General features: G+C 43.3%; 1 protein-coding gene across 1 annotated transcript in view; it reads right to left on the bottom strand.

The window, feature by feature from the left end:
* GLRA3 (glycine receptor alpha 3) overlaps positions 1–18009 on the bottom strand; it is a 180860-nt gene that overhangs the window by 128027 nt on the left and 34824 nt on the right. The window contains exon 2 of the mRNA XM_075849654.1: positions 15751–15878. Within this exon, the coding sequence (XP_075705769.1) occupies positions 15751–15878 (128 nt within the window). The remainder of the gene's footprint in view (positions 1–15750; positions 15879–18009) is intronic.

Here is an 18009-nt window from a genome sequence, read left to right as displayed (position 1 = left end):
ACATACTGACATATTAACAGACGAACAAACATAAAAACAGACACACAAAGAGTGGTGCTGATAAATACAAGCAATTATACATATGAGATGTCAAAAAGGAACAGGATGATACAGGTTACGAAAACCATGTATAAGTTAGCACAGATACATTTACAGAGTGACAGAGTTCTTACGGAGCAGAAGTTGAACATGGGGTAACTCCGTCCAAGGGGCCTATTGAGACAAACACTTCTGCCTATAACCTTTAGATGTAGCAAAGTGCAATTCGTAATAGAAGTGAAGATAATCCCTGTTTAGCACCTCCGAGAGATTCAGAGCCTCAGCTGTTTTCCATCTCTTGGCTATATGGAATCTGGAAGCGATAAGAATATGGCTTATTGGCCACCTATATTCTAAAGGGATCTCATCCATCTGCATATCCAATAAAGCCAATGCAGGGGAAGGTAAAAGTTCTGCTCCCATTAATTCTGATATGTAGCGGAAGATTCGCTTCCAGAATGGGTAGACTGATTTACATGTCCACCATAGATGAAATAATGTGCCCCTTGCTCCATATTGACTCTGGATTTGATATAACACAGTGGACCAACACCAGCAGATGACATGGCTCCCCAAACCATCACTCACTGTGGAAACTTCACACTGGACCGCAAGCAACTTGGATTGATGCCTCTCCACTCTTCCTCCAGACTCTGGGACCTTGTTTTCCAAATGAAATGCAAAATTTACTTTCATCTGAAAACAGGACTTTGGACCACTTAGCAACAGTGTTGGTCCACTGTGTTATATCAAGTCCAGAGTTAATGCAGCCATCTACCAGTAAATTTTAGAGCACTTCATGCTTCCCTCTGCTGACAAGTTTTATGGAAATGTTGATTTAATTTTCCAGCAGGACTTGGCACCTGCCCTCACTGCCAAAAGTACCAATACCTGGTTTAATAACCACCGTATCACTGTGCTTGATTGGCCAGCAAACTCGCCTGACCTAAACCCCATAAAGAATCTATGGGGTCAGGAAAGACTGGGCCCCATAGCAAACTTTTGACTGGGCCCCCCCTCCCCTGGGTGTCACACAACCCCCCCTCCTTGTAGATAGTGCCTTTTTTACAGCCCCCCCTGAAGATAACGCCATACAGAGTCCCCCCTGTAGGTAACGCCATACAGAGTCCCCCCTGTAGGTAACGCCATACAGAGTCCCCCCTGTAGGTAACGCTATACAGAGTCCCCCCCTGTAGGTAACGCCATGTAGAGTCCCCCCCTGTAGGTAACGCCATGCAGAGTCCCCCCGTAGGTAACGCCATGCAGAGTACCCCCCTGTAGGTAACGCCATACAGAGTCCCCCTGTAGGTAACACCATACAGAGTCCCCCCCTGTAGGTAACGCCATGCAGAGTCCCCCCCTGTAGGTAATGCCATACAGAGTCCCCCCCTGTAGGTAACGCCATACAGAGTCCCCCCCTGTAGGTAAGGTCATGCAGAGTCCCCCCCTGTAGGTAAGGCCATGCAGAGTCCCCCCCCTGTAGGTAAGGCCATGCAGAGTCCCGCCCCTGTATACAAGGCCATGCAGAGTCCCCTTCCTGTAGGCAAGGCCATGCAGATTCCCCTCCTGTAGGTAACGGCATGCAGAGTCCCCCCTACCTGTAGGTAACGCCATGCAGAGTCCCCCCCCCCCGTAGGTAACGGCATGCAGAGTGTCCCCTCCCTGTAGGTAACGCCATACAGAGTCCCCCCCCTGTAGGTAACGCCATGCATCCCCTATCCACAGGATAGGGGATACATGTGTAATCGCTGGCAGCGATAGGGAGAACGGGGGACTGAAAGTCCCCCAAGTTCTCCATGACTAACCTTTGACTTCCGGCGTCTGCGCAGCTCAATAAAAATGTGCATGCGCTCCATTCATTTCTACGGAGCTGCCGACACAGACCCCGGAAGTCTGAGGTTTGTGATGGAGAACCTCAGGGGACTTTCAGTTCCCCGTTCTCCCTATCAATGCCAGCAATCACACATGTATCCCCTATCCTGTGGAGAGGGGATACATGTCTTTTGTTTAATGGCAGAGCGGGGAGATACCTCCCTGCTCTGCCGTAGTGTCCAGTAGCGTCGCGCTGTAGCAGCCGTAGCGGCTGCTAGCGGAGCCTCCGGCCATGGTGGGGGCCCGTGCCGGCGGGCGACACGGACCCCCTCATGCCGCGGGCCCCGTAGCAGCCGCTACGGCGGTAGTTACACCACTGTATGGGGTATTGTCAAGAGGAAGATGAGAGACACCAGACCCAACAATGCAGATGAGCTGAAGGCCACTATCAAAGTGACCTGGGCTTCCATAAAACCTCAGCAGTGCCACAGGCTGATCGCCTCTATGCCATGCCGCATTGATGCGGTAATTCATGAAAAAGGAGCCTCGACCAAGTATTGAGGGCATATACTGTACATACTTTTCAGTAGGCCAACATTTCGGTATTATAATCATTTTTGAAATTGGGCTTATATAATATGCAAATTTTCTGAGACACAACATTTTTGGTTTTCATTAACTGCTAGCCATAATCATCAACATTAAAAGAAAAAATGTATACATATACAGTACTGGGCAAAAGTTTTAGGCAGTTTTAGAAAAATGCTTCAAAGAAAGCCTTCCTACAAAAATAGAAGTGTTAAAAGTTTTGTTTTCTATCAATTACCAAAATACATAGTTAATAAACAGAGGAGAAATATAAATTAAATCAATATTTAGTGTGACCACCTTTTGCCCTAAAAACAGCATCAAATATTCTAGGTACACCTGCACACATCATGGATATTGGAGGATTATATATAGGTGTATGATTAACCAATTATATCAAACAGGTAATGATGATCATTTTCATATGTAGGTTGAAACACAGTCATTAACGGTAACATAAACAGTTGTGTAGGAGGCTTAAAACTGGGTGAGAAACAGTTAAACTCTGCTAGAAAGGCGAGGTTCTGAAAGACAGTTACAGGTCCGCCATGGCAAGACTGAGCACTGCAACAAGACACAAGGGAGTTATACTGCATCAGCAACGTCTCTCCCAGGCAAAGATTACAAAGTATACTGGGGTTTCAAGATGGGCTGTTCAAGCTCTTTTGAAAAAGCACAAACAAGCAGGCAACGTTAAGGACCGTAGATGCAGTGGTCGGCCAGGTACACTTAGTTTAGCAGGGCAGAGACACATAATGCTTACTTCCCTTTGAAAATCAGAAGATGTTCAGCAGTGCCAACTGCTTAGAACTGGCAAAAACCAGTGGGACACCGGTACACTTATATACTGTTAAGAGAAGTCTGACCAGGAGTGGTCTTCATGAAAGAATTGCGGCCAAAAAAACATAACTTTATCAAGCGACTTAACTTTGCACTAAAACATAGGAACCGAGGTGCAGAGAAATTGCAGCAGGGGCTGAGTGAAAATTTTTTATATTTGGCTGTAACAGAAGGCAGTTTGTTCGCCGAAAGGCTGGAGAGCAGTACAATAATGAGTGTCTGCAGGCAACAGTGAAGCATGGTGGAGGTTCATTGCAAGTTCAGGGCTGCATTTCAGCAAATGGATTTGGGGATTTGGTCAGGATTAATGGTGTCCTCACTGTTGAGAAATACAGGCAGATACTTATCCATCATGCAATACCATCAGGGAGGGGTCTTATTAGCTCCAAATGTATTCTTCAACAGGACAATGACTCCAAGCATACAGCCAATGTCATTAACCCCTTAAGGACGCAGTCTTGTTTTGGCCTTAAGGCTCAGAGCCCATTTTTTAAATCTGACATATTTCACTTTATGTGGTAATAACTTTGGAATGCTTAAACCTATCCAAGCGATTCTGAGATTGTTTTCTCGAGACATTGGGCTTTATGCTAATGGTAAAATTTGGTCTATATATTCAGTGTTTATTTGTAAGAATAGCCACCCACAGACCTGTCCGGACCAGTCTGTGATGAAGGGAGCTTCTTACACACACACACACACACACACACACACACCCACAAAGCTGCGGGAGCATCCCGGGATCCGGAACCCACCAAGGAGACGAGCGCACTAGCAGAGGGTAAGTAATAAGTGAAACGAACAATGTATATAGAATTTTATAAGTGAATATGGATTAGATAAAAAGTGTAGAAAAATTATATTTATAAAATATATATGTGAAAAGAAATATGAAACAATATAAAATTAGACAAATATAAGTCAAACATAGTGAAAAAAATAATTACAAAAGAATTTAAAAATAGTGATAAACACAAATTAGGCTGATGCTGAAAAGAATTTGCATATGCATCAGGAAGTGGAGTCTTCTAAGGAACATTAGTGCAGCAGATAGTATATTGTACAAGAACCTTTCTCTTTTTACTACAAAAAATTATTATTAATGTGAAGAAGAACTATATCACAGATCGACCGATCTATTTTTAAACCTTAGAATAAAGTGCTTAAGTGCTATCATATTATATTGAAACATATATACCATACTTTATCATAATCCAGTATACATTTAGGGACATGTAAGTGAAAAAAAGACAAAATATCACTCATTTATTACTTAGACATATATATCATATTCTGTCAAAAACTCAATATATAATTAGAATGATATAAGTAAAATAGGTACATATATGCAAATATATGCACATATATAGGCTGGACTATAATGACGAAGCTCTGATCTCCGAAACTCACGGATTGTATTTCGTTCGGTCTCTTGACTGGGGGTCAAATTAGATATCCGCATCCAATACAAGAAATTGATATGAATAAAAACTAAAACTAAAGGAAGATGATGCCACACAGACCCCCTGTAGATGATGTAACACAGACCCCCTGTAGATGATGCCACACAGACCCCGGGTAGATGATGCCACATATCCCTGTAAATGATGCCACACAGCCCCCCTTAGATAATCCCACACAGCCCCCCTGTAGATAGTGCCAAACAGAGCCCCCTATAGATGACGCCACACACAGCCCCCTGTAGATGACACCACACACAGCCCCCCTGTAGATAGTGCCACACACCTCCCTGTAGATAGTGCCACATACTCCCCCTGTAGATAGTGCCACATACTCCCCCTGTAGATAGTGCCACATACTCCCCCTGTAGATAGTGCCACATACTGCACCTGTAGATAGTGCCACTTACTCCCCCTGTAGATAGAGCCACATACTTCCCCTGTAGATAGTGCCACATACACCCCCTGTATATACTCACCCCCGCATAGATAGAGTCATTGTGGCTCGCTCTATGAGCGGAATCCCCGGCCAGGCATCGGCAATGCTCTGGCCGGGGATTTGGCTGCAGGAGGTGCCCCTGACATCACTGTCCTTATATGCACAGTGAAGTCATGGGCTACTCTTGGAGCGCCGGAATCCCCGGCCAAAGCATTGCTGACACCCTGGCCAGCAATTCCGCTCCCAGAGAAAGCCCTGACTTCACTGTCCATATAAGGTCAGTGACGTCAGTGGCACCTCCTGCAGCGGAATCCCCGGTCAGGCGTCGGTAATGCTCTGGCCGGTGATGCCGCTGCAGGAAGTGCCTCTGACGTCACTGCCATTATATGGACAGTGAGGTCATGGACTACTCCTGGAGCCCCGGCATCCCAGTCCAAAGCGTTGCTGATGCCATGGGCAGGAATTCTGCTCATAGAGATAGCCCTGAATTCACTGTCCAAATTAGGTCAGTGACGTCAGTGGCACCTCCTGGAATCCCGGCCAGGACATTGGCAATGCATTGGCCGGGGATTTTACTCCAGAAGGAGTTCATGGCAGAGCAGGAAGCGGAACGTTTTCTGCTCTGACATAGTATTCAATTGTATCTGTGTCTTGAGGCCGCAGATACAATTGAATATAGCAGTTGCCTGGAAAAGTCCCGGGACAATAATTTGCCGGGACTGTCTCTGTAAATTCGGGACAGACCCGGCAAACTCGGGACAGTTGTCAAGTGTGTTGTTTACATAGGGCAATGATCGGGAACAAGCGCTCATATGAATGCTCGTTTGCCCGATCATTGGCCCGTGTCATAGGGCCTTAAGTGCCACCACCAGTCTCCACATAAATATGAAGATAGTATTGTCTTCACTGAAAGCATCATCTGTTGCTAAGCAACAGCTCATATATAGAAAGGTTGTTGCATACGAAATAGTCACACAATGAATATTGATATAATAGTCCCAAAGGAAAACTCCAGAGTTTCCTTTATGCCAGGATCCCATAATTGTGACAGTTTTTTGCTCAGTTTTTTTTTTTTTGCCAAACACAGGAGTGAACACAATCTTTTCATTACGCCTTTCCTTCATTTTGGATCCACTTTTAGCTTTGGACAAAAAAACAACTAAGCTAAAACTGCGCCAAAAACTGCATTTAACCCCTTCCCGCTTTGACCACTTTTGACCTTCCTGACAGAGCCTCATTTTTCAAATCTGACATGTTTCAATTTATGTGGTGATAACTTTGGAATGATTTTACCTATCCAAGCGATTCTGAGATTGTTTTCTCGTGACTCATTGGACTTTATGTTACTGTTACAATTTGCTTGGTACATTTAGTATTTAATTGTGAAAAACACCAATTTTTTTGAAAAATTGCAATTAATTAGCATTTTTCTATGTATCTGCTTGTAAATTAGGCAGTTATTACACACACAATTGTTGCTAATTAACATCCCCCATATGTCTACTTTAGATTGCCATTGTACATCATTTTACTTTTCTAGGACGTTACAAGGCTTAGAACTTTAGCAGCAATTTCTCATATTTTCAAGACAATTTCAAAAGGCTATTTTTTCAGGGACCAGTTCAGTTGTGAAGTAACTTTTAGGGCCTTATGTATTAGAAACCCCATTTTAAAAACGTCACCCCTCAAAGTATACAAAACAGAATTTAGAAAGTTTCTTAACCCTTTAGACGTTTCACAGGAATTAAAGCAAAGTAGAGGTGAAATTTACAAATTTCATTCTTTTTTTTTTTGCAAAAATTCATTTTTAATCAATTTTTTTTGTTACACAAAGTTTTACCAGTGAAATGCAACTCAATATTTTTTGCCCAGGTTCTGCAGTTTTAGGAAATATCCCACATGTGGCTCTAGTGTGCTACTGGACTGAAGCACAGGCCTCAGAAGCAAAGGAGCACCTAGTGGATTTTGGGCCTCCTTTTTATTAGAATATATTTTAGGCACCATGTCAGGTTTGAGGGGCTCTTGCGGTGCCAGAACAGTAGAAATCCCCCATAAGTGACCCCATTTTGGAAACTAAACCCTTTAAGGAAATTATCTAGGGGTATAGTGAGCATTTTGACCCTACAGGTTTATTGCAGAAATTATTGGAAATAGGCCATGAAAATTAAAATCTACATTCTTTCAAAGAAAATGTAGGTTTAGCTCATTTTTTCTCATTTCCACAAGGACTAAAGGAGAAATGCACTGCAACATTTGTAAAGGAATTTCTCCCGAGTAAAACAGTACCCCCCATGTGGTCATAAACGACTATTTGAACACACGGCAGGGCTTAGAAATTAAAGAGCACCATTTGGCTTTTGGAGCTCAAATTTAGTGGGAATGGTTTGCGGAGGCCATGTTGGATTTGCAAAGCCCCAGAGGGACAAAATCAGTGGAAACCCCCCACAAAAGGCTAAATTTTGTAAACTACACCCCTTGAGGAATTCATCTAGGTGTGTAGTGAGCATTTTGACCCCACAGGTGTTTCATAGATTTTATTAGAATTTGGCAGTGAAAATAAAAACAGCCCTTTTTCTTCAATAAGACGTAGCTTTAGCTCAAAAAATTTCATTTTCTCAACAAATAATGGAAAAAAAGAACTGCAACTTTTGTAAAGCAACTTCTCTAGAGTACTGAAATACCCCATATGTGGTCATAAACTGCTGTTTGGGCACACGGCAAGGATCAGAATAGAAGGAGCGCCATTTGGCTTTTGGAGCACAGATTTTGCTGGATTGGTTTCTTGACACCATGTTACATTTTCAATTCCCCTAAGGTACCAGTACAGTGGAAACTACCCAAAAGTGACTCCATTTGGGATACTACACCCCTTGAGGAATTAATCTAGGGATGTAGTGAGCATTTTGACCCCACAGGTGTTTCATAGATTTTATTTGAATTGGGCAGTGAAAATAAAAAATTTTTTTTTTTCCAATAAGACGTAAATTTAGCTTCAAATTGTTAATTTTCTCAAAAAATAAAGGAAAAAAAGCACCCCAACATTTGTAAAGCAATTTCTCCCGAGTACGGCAATTACCCATATGTGGTCATAAACGGCTTTTTGGTCACATGCCAGGGCTCAGAAGGAAAAGAGCGTCATTTCGCTTTTGGAGTGCAGATATTGCTGGATTCGTTTCTGGTCGCTATGTAGCATTTTCAAAGCCCTTGTGGGACCAAAATAGTGGAAACCCCCCAGAAGTGACCCCATTGTGCAAACTACAGCCCTCGATGTATTCACCTAGGGGTGTAGTGAGCATGTTAACCCCGCAGGTGTTTTGCAGAAATTAGTGTGCACTCGATGTTGCAGAGTGAAAATGGGATTTTTTTCCATAGATATGCCAATATGTGGTGCCCAGCTTGTGCCACCATAACAAGAAAGCTCCCTAATTATTATTCTGTGTTTTAGAATCCCCCAACATGGGGCCCTAATCTTTTGCCTGGACATTCGACAGGGCTCAAGATTGAAAGAGTACCACGCAAAATTGAGGCCTAATTTGTCGACTTACAAAGTAATGGCTCACAATTGCAGGGCTCTGATGTAAAATAATAAAAGAAAACCCTGAGAAGTGAACTCCTTTTTGGAAACTACACCCCTTAATACATTTATTAAGGGGTGTAGAGCATTTTCACCCCACAGGTCTTTTCCATAAATGATTGCGCTGCGGATGGTTCAAAGTAAAAATGTACATTTTTCCCGAGATATGCCATTTCACTGGCAAATATGTTAGCCCAGCTTATGCCACTGGAGATACACACCCCAAAAATTGTTAAAAGGGTTCTCCCGGGTATGGCGGTGCCATATATGTGAAGTAAACTGCTGTTTTGGGCACGCTGTAGGGCTCAGAAGGGAGGGAGCACCATTTTGCTTTTGAAGCATAGATTTTGCTTAGTAGTAGTTTTGTTTGGAGTTTTACTGGTATTTCAGTTTAATAATGTGGGAGTACATATAAGCTGGGCAGATTACATCAGGGGCAAAAAATGTGTGTTACACTGTGAAGCAATCTTTTATGAACAGGCCAGTGTCGCACTGATAAATGTCCTTTCTCAGCACCTTTGCAGTTTTGGGAATATTGCTGGGAAGTGTTGTCCTGGTATAATACGGGCAGCCTCGCATCCAGTAGATATGTTTGGGCCCTACTCTTCCTGGTTCCATAATTTTCGGGCCTGCACAACAGCATTTCCTGACTTATTGGAGCCATAACTAATTTTATTTTTTCATATACGTAGTGGCATGAGGGCTGTTTTTTTGGGGACGAGCTGTAGTTATTATTGGTACCATTTTGGGGTACATGCGACTTTTTGATCACTTTTATCCTATTTTTTGAGAGGCAAGGTGACCAAAAACCAGCAATTCTGGCATAGTGTTTTTAGTTGTTTTTTATACAGTGTTCACCAAGCGTTATAAATTACATGTTAATTTTTTTTCCCGATGCCGATTCCGGCGATACCTAATTTATAGCACTTTTTTATGTTTTACAACATTTTGCACAATAAAATTACTTTTGTAATTGTCGCCATGTTGTTAGAATCATAACTTTTTACGTTTTTTCGTTGACGGAGCTGTATGAGGGCTTGTTTTTTGCGAGACGAGCTATAGTTTTTATAGGTACCATTTTTGGATACATGCGACTTTTTGATCACTTTTTATTTCAATTTTTGTGGGGCAAAGTGACCAAAAAACAGAAATTCTGGCATTGTTTTTTACGTTTTTTTTTACGCCGTTCACTGCATGGAATAAATAACATAATATTTTTATGGTTTAGGCCGTTACGGACTTGATAAGGGAAAAATGGCGATTGTGTTTTATTTTATTACTTGAAACTCTTATTATAAATTTTTTTCACTTTTTTACACTTTTTTTTATACTTTTCTTTAGTACTACTACGGGACTTGAAGGACCAACTGTCAGATTTTTTTTCTAATACATTGCACTACCTACGTAGTGCAATGTATTAGATCTGTCAGCCATTCACTGACAGCAAGCCGATTAAGCCTAATCGGCTTCTGTACTGGCAGAGCAGGAGGCCATTGTTAGGTCTGCTGTTGCCATAGTAGCATAGGGCAGAGCTGCGAATCTGCTGACCACAAAGATGCAGCGATCGCTTGCATACATGCGTTTTTTAAGGCATTTTAACTTGTGTCTTTGGTGGAGTTTTCATTTGGTATTATTTTGTACATGTTGTTTTTTTTCTGGCATTTATTAAGTCCAATAGAGAAGTCTATGAGAAAAACGCCATAACCAGATCATCGGGTCTTATATGCTGGGAGGGCATGATGTGCTGGCGTTTGGTTTGGAATGCAGAGCAGCCCGCTTTAGCTAACACTAGCGGCGTTACAAATAGGCTGTTATTCGGCAAGATACGCCATGCCTGACGACCAGCACATTATCCCTCCACGTATTACACATAGTACTGACACCCCATGTACTATTCACAGCACTGACCCCTATTTATCACATTTATTTATTTATTTATTTTTATTACATTATTACACACTTTCATACATACATATTTATTTTTTACCATCCATTCACACCCTAGCACTACACTGACACTCATTTATCGCACACCTTTGAGCACTTAGTCCGCCACTCCCCTCAAGACTAGTGGGAGGGGCTATCACTACTTAATGCACACTCCTTCTGCAGCATTCTTTGACCCGTCTGCGTCCTGATGGGAACGGGTTTTCACCCACCCACCTACCTAGTGAGTATGGCCTTTTTTGTGGTTTTGATGATCTTTATGTCCCATTTTTTCTGTTTGCATAACCAGATCATACTGCATTTGGGAAAAAAACACCACTAACCACAAAATTGCCTCAAAATTGGCACAAACCAAAAAGCAAGTTGTGTGTAGTGTATTTAATATTTTACTGTAGACTTGAATGTAACATCTGACCGCACTAAAAATCAGAAAAAATGCCTTTAAAAGCACCACGGAGTACATAGCAAAATGCTGTGTGCAAATCCAGCCTTAAAGGGTTTGTCCCATCAGGGATATTTATGACATATCCACAGGATATATCATAAATGTCACATAGATACGGGTTCCAGCTCTGGGATCTGCACCTATCTCTAGAACGGGGTCCCTTAAACCCTGTTCTAGCTTTTTGTGGTTACTTACTGATAACATGGTCGGGAGTTACGGAAATAATGTAACTCGCTAAGCTATGCTGTTTCTGTAACTCCCATAGAACTGAATAGTAGTTATGGAAACAGCGTAGCTCGCATGTTACATTGCTTCCATAACTGTCATTCACTACTATGGGAGTTACGAAAACAGCGAGGCTCAGCGAGTTATGCTGTTTCTGTAGCTCCCGACCACGTCCGACCATGTAATCTGGAAGTGGCCGGGAGTCTGCATGAGCACAAAAAGCTAGAACGAGGGTTTAGGGGGCCCCGTTCTAGGGATAGGTGAGAGGTGGGGCCCGCATCTTTCTGACATTTATGACATATCCTGTGAATATGTCATTAATGTCCCTCATGGGAAAACCCCTTTAAGGGGGCTTCCCACAGAAAACATTGATGACATATCCTATGGATATGCCATAAATGTTTTTGGTAGAAAAACCCCATTTATGTGGACTTGATCTGACCATCAATGTATTAGACAGGAGATTAAACTGGAGGATTTAAGCAAATACAACATATTCTTTCAAATCTAGTAAATATTTTTTTATGGTCCAGATAAAACTGGTTTACTTACTATTAAATAGATTACATTTGTTTGGCAGTGGGTGTCAAAAAATGACAAAGCCCTATTACAATGAAATGCCATATATTCTAGTCTTTCCGCTTGCCCTGTTTCAAGCAATTGAGGAAAATGAATTCCATTGCTGAGCTATTTAATATGCATGAGGACAAAGTAATAATAGAAGTGACTGCTGTAATAATGTGGTGCTCAGAGATTATAGAAGATATTAGCAGCGGTGACGATAGCAACATTATTTTCAGAGCTTCATTATGAAAACTCAAAGTCAATTGGCTTTCTTCCGTGGTCATTTGCCCAGGTGCATAATATTCCTCTGTGGTTGAGGATAGGACAGCTTACTTAACTGACCTCATAAAAGGCTATAAAGGAAATGAGGCTGCTATATTTCATTAAGCATCTCATATTAGCCATCTAGAACCTTGCAGGCTAGACAACAATTAACTAGAGGAAAGGATTCTAGCTTCGTACAAGGCAGTTTTTATTATTTTATGCTAGGAATGTTTGCTAACAAATATTGAATGGAACAAGCAATCCACGAAACGTGTAGTCCTCCATTAATAGTTGCATTTTGTCTGTGTCTGCATAGAAGCAACATGTTATTGCTGTTTAACTCAGACACAATTTTGCCCCAATGAAATTGAAGAGGGTAGTTGGCAAGAATTGTGCCTTATTTAATAACAGGTGCACGCCTAATAATAAAGCTGCTGCATTTGGAATTATCTGGCTGTATGTATTCCCTTTTATACCTGCTATGAGCAGTCGTACAGTTGCACCACTAATTTGCTCCTTTTTTAATCTTTTCCTTTGATAAAATGAGTCTAAGCAGGGGCGGACATACCAATGGTGCAACTACAGGGGCCCAGAATGCAGAAGGGCAGACTGCCACTTTAAAAGCAGCTTCGTAATTTCTATTGGATTCCATGTAAGGGACTGAGCTAATGATAAGGGTAGGTTTCATGAGCTTTTAAAGAGTAAGGGGCCTGCATAATGCTCTTGCACAGGGCCCCTTGCTTTCTCTCTCCGCCCCGAGTCTAAGGGTTTGTTCACACAGGTCAGATACTCTGGGTACACAGCGTATCCAATCTAGAATCCACAGGGAATTCCGTTCAAAAGACCACATTAAATTGTGGTGCAGAGTTACATCCAGAGTCGCCGCTGCGGAAAGAAGCTGGCATTGCCACAGCGATGCATCCCTCAGGTCTTCGTGCAGCCCGGCCTCCTGTGATGACACTGCAGCCCATGTGACCAATACAGCCTGTGATTGGCTGCAGCAGTAACATGGGATGAAACGTCATCCCAGGAGGCTGGGCTGCCCAGAGAACAGCCGGAGGAACAAGGAGCCTTTGTTATTGCTATTGCTGTGCAGCTATTGCTGTTCAGGATTCTGTGGTTAACTAGTGGATTCTGAAAACAAACATTCTCCTCTGTAGTCAGTTTCTATGAGTAAAAGCTTTTGTAATGTTCTTCAGTATACATAGTATTCTATTTAATAATTGATCCTGCAGCTGCATCATCTCTCAGATGTCACACAGCAAACTGCAGTAACTGTAAAGATCCATCCCAGCAGCAGCAGCAGTAAAAGGAAAAATGGGAGGACTGAGAATACATTACAGTATGAGAGGCTGGGTGGGTGAGAAGTGAGAGGGGGTAGGAGGACGGGGGCTTCCCCAGTGTAGACAATGATTTCACACAGCAGGAAGGGAGTGGGGAGCGTGTATGTGCAGTTTGCAGTTAGTTTTCATGAGACAGTGACCACATAGCGGGTGGGAGGAGTGATCATGGAAAAGTGAAATTCATAGCAAAACAAATGTGTCTTTTAATGCTCCAGGTACTCTATAACTAGAGATGAGAGAATCAATTTTACACTAATCAAATTTGGTCTAAATTTCCCAAAGGTTTCGCATTCGGCGCATAAATCATGGCAAAATGTCAGCTGCCAGAACTGTGCATGAGCTAGTTACCCTGCCGTGCGCACTGTTATTCAATGGAGGCCGCTAATAGACGTGCCTGGTCACTTGCCCCTCCATCAGCAGCCATGTTCGGAATGGGAGCGCCTACAGTCCGTGGAGAAGGCTGTACTTACAAGGGGGTGGTGCTTCACAGAGGAAGACATTGGTGCTGATCTTCTAATAACTATGCAGTGGCGTAACTACCACCGTAGCAGCAGTAGCGGCTGCTACGGGGCCCGCGGCATGAGGGGGCCCGTGTCGCCCGCTGGCACGGGCCCCCACCATGGCCGGAGGCTCCGCTAGCAGCCGCTATGGCTGCTACAGCGGGACGCCACTGAACAGTACGGCAGAGCAGGGAGGTATCTCCCCGCTCTGCCATTAAACAAAAGACATGTATCCCCTATCCACAGGATATCCACAGGATAGGGGTTACATGTGTGATCGCCGGCAGCGATAGGGAGAACGGGGGACTGAAAGTCCCCTGAAGTTCTCCATCACAAACCTCGGACTTCCGTGGTGTGTTTCGGCAGCTCCGGAGAAATGAATGGAGCGCCGGTCCCGCTTGTGCGCATGCGTGACCAGCGCTCCTTTCATTTTTAGTGAGCTGCACAGACGCCGGAAGTCAGAGGTTAGTCATGGAGAACTCCCCCGTTCTCCCTATCGCTGCCAGCGATCACACATGTATCCCCTATCCTGTGGACAGGGGATACATGTCTTTTATTAGGACACACTGTAGGTCGCATTTTTTTGGGAGGGGGGACGCTGTATGGCGTTCCCTACAGGGGGGGGCTGTATGGCGTTCCCCACAGGGGGGACGATGCTGTATGGCGTTCCCTACAGGGGGGACGACGCTGTATGGCGTTCCCTACAGGGGGGGGGCTGTATGGGGGTTCCCTACAGGGGGGGGGCTGTATGGCGTTCCCTACAGACCCCCCCTGTAGGGAACGCCATACAGACTCCCTGTAGGTAACGCCATACAGCCCCCCCGTAGATAACGCCATACAGCCCCCCCATAGATAACGCCATACAGCCCCCCCGTAGATAACGCCATACAGTCCCCCCTCTGTAAATAGCGCCATACAGCCCTCCCTGTAGATAGCGCCATACAGCCCCCCCTGTAGGGAAAACCATACAGTCCCCCCTGTAGGGAAAACCATACAGTCCCCCCCTGTAGGGAACGCCATACAGTCCCCCCGTAGATAACGCCATACAGTCCCCCCGTAGATAACGCCATACAGCCCCCCCATAGATAACGCCATACAGCCGCCCCGTAGATAACGCCATACAGCCCCCTCTGTAGATAACGCCATACAGCCCCCTCTGTAGATATCTACAAAGGGGGCTGTATGGCGTTATCTACAGGGGGCTGTATGGCGTTATCAAAAGGGGGGGTTTGTAAAAAAGGCACTATCTACAAGGGGGGGGGGTTGTGTGACACCCAGGGGATGGGGGGCCCCAGTTAAAAGTTTGCTATGGGGCCCAGTCTTTCCTAGTTACGCCCCTGTAACTATGTATTAGTAAATGGCATATAATGCGGTTTCCCAAACATTAGTGAAAATAAACATTAAGTGGCCAACCCCTTTAAAGGGCTTTAAAGGGTTTGGATACAGTCCTATTAGACATCAGAGAGTCAGACATGAGTTTTCAGGCTATCCTACGAATTCTGGCGAATTTACTCAGACCGGATTGAATCGGAGGACTGATTCGACCCAAAACACATTTGGGAAAATTCGCTCGTTTCTATCTATAACTTATCCAAGAATAACATTTTTGAGTGTAAAACTGAACTTTCAGTTTTGATGTATCTGCTCATTGTTGGGTTTGATTGCTTTTAAACATCCTACAAAATGGAAATAAATAAAAAGTCATGTTACCTTTAAAGTTAGGTCTTATTCTTGCATCATAACCAGAAGTTCTACCCATCAGTTTATCCAGAAAATCAGATGGTGACATTGGTGAACTACGGGATCGGGCACTGTCTGTTTCTTTGGTGGCAACCAAACTAGAAGATAAAACAGAAAATGTATTAACTATTGCATTGTAAATATACCCTCAATCCATAGTCTCTTTATATATAGTCTCTATACAATTGAACCTGAAATGAATTAAAATCACATAGGATAATAACTGACCATTCTATAAACTAGTTAGGAAAGAGATGATTAATGCACGTTTTTTATGTAACACCAGCATATTCTGCAGTGCTGTACACAGAAATAATTTACTCCTATCAGGGTCAGACCCCAATGCTGATCACAGTCTGTTATGCCTACAGACGCATAAAAACTAGGCTCAAAATCACGGGAAGGAAATTAATGTATCAGAATATTTTTGAAAGAGATGTTTTTAGGGGAAAAAAGGGCATCTGGAGAAAACTTGTTAAAGCAGTGTTAAGGAAACAGCATAGCAGTTCCGGAAACAGCGTAGCTTGCCGTGCTATGATATTTCCATACCGCCCATTCACTTCTATGGGATTTACGGAAACAGCGTGGCACATTAAGCTACACTGTTTTCGTAAGGCCGGCCACTTCTTCACAGATCCTGTCTGAGATGGGAATACCCCTTTAAGGGTATGTGCACACACACTAATTACGTCCGTAATTGACGGACGTATTTCGGCCGCAAGTAGTGGACCGAACACAGTGCAGGGAGCCGGGCTCCTAGCATCATACTTATGTACGATGCTAGGAGTCCCTGCCTCTCCGTGGAACTACTGTCCCATACTGAAAACATGATTACAGTATGGGACAGTTGTCCTGCAGAGAGGCAGGGACTCCTAGCATCGTACATAACTATGACGCTAGGAGCCCGGCTCCCTGCACTGTGTTCGGTCCGGTACTTGCGGCCGAAATACGTCCGTCAATTACGGACGTAATTAGTGTGTGCGCACATACCCTAAGAATGCAAAATCAGGCTTGAAACCATGTGCTAATTTTTAAAAATAAAAAACTTAAATATCATATTTATATAGGATCTCAGCAGCACTCCACCAGTCAGACCTTTATGGTGGAATGGCAAGAAGAAAGCCACTTCTCAGTAAAAGGCACGAGTTTGCCAAAAGGAGACTCTCAGACCATGAGAAATAAGATTCTTTGGACTGTTGAATCCAAGATTGAACTCTGTGGTCTGAATGCCCAAAGTCTGGAGGAAAACACAACTGATAATCTAGCCAAACACCATCCCTATGGTGAAGCATGGTGATGGAAGCATCATGTTGTGGGAATGTTTTTTAACGGCAGGTACTAAGCTAATCTTCAGGCTTATGAGATAGATGTAGTGAGATACTTAACCCCTTCACGACATCCGACGTATATATATGGCACACGTCAGGTGGGGGAATATGGAGCAGGCTCACGGGCAGAGCCGGGTCCATAGAGCGAGTGTGTCGGCTGTGTGTTACACTTCTGGGTAATGAGCGGGATCCCACTCGAGCGTGTTCCTGCTAGTTTAACCCGTTAAATGAAGCAGTCAATAGCGACCACGGCATTTAAATGACTAAAAACATAGGGGCAACACCCTGTAATGTTCCAACGGCCCCCCGCGGCACGACACGGGGTTGCCATGGGTTAGCATGGCAGCCTGGGGACCTGATGAAGGCCCCAGTTTCGTCATCTTTGTAACTACCTCCGGCAGGGCTTCATAGGAGACTGTCGGAATAACGATATACTGCAATACATTAGTATTGCAGTATATCGTGCAAGTGATCCAACAATCGCTGGTTCAAGTCCCCTAGGGGTACAAGTAAAAGAAGTAAAAATCAGTAAAATAAATAATTAAAAAAAATAATAATTAAAAGTTTAAAAAAACAACTTTTCCCATATTCCCTCAAACACAATGTAAAAAATAATAATAAGTAACATAACTGGTATCGATGTATCTGTAAAAGTCTGAACTATTACACTATATCATTATTTAGTCTGCATGTTGAATGCCGTAAAAAATAAGACATAAAAAATGTCACAATTTCTGTTTTTTGGTCACATCATTTCCCACAAAAAATTAAATAAAAAATGATCAAAAAGCCTCATGTACCTCAAAACGGTACCAATAGAAACTACAGCTCGACCTGCAAAAAATAAGCCCTCATACTGCTAAATCAACAGAAAAATAAAATAAGTTATGGCTCTCAGAAT

Source organism: Rhinoderma darwinii, chromosome 1 (genome assembly GCF_050947455.1).
Source record: "Rhinoderma darwinii isolate aRhiDar2 chromosome 1, aRhiDar2.hap1, whole genome shotgun sequence".
Classification (NCBI taxonomy): domain Eukaryota; kingdom Metazoa; phylum Chordata; class Amphibia; order Anura; family Rhinodermatidae; genus Rhinoderma; species Rhinoderma darwinii.
This window is presented reverse-complemented; position numbering and strand designations above follow the sequence as displayed.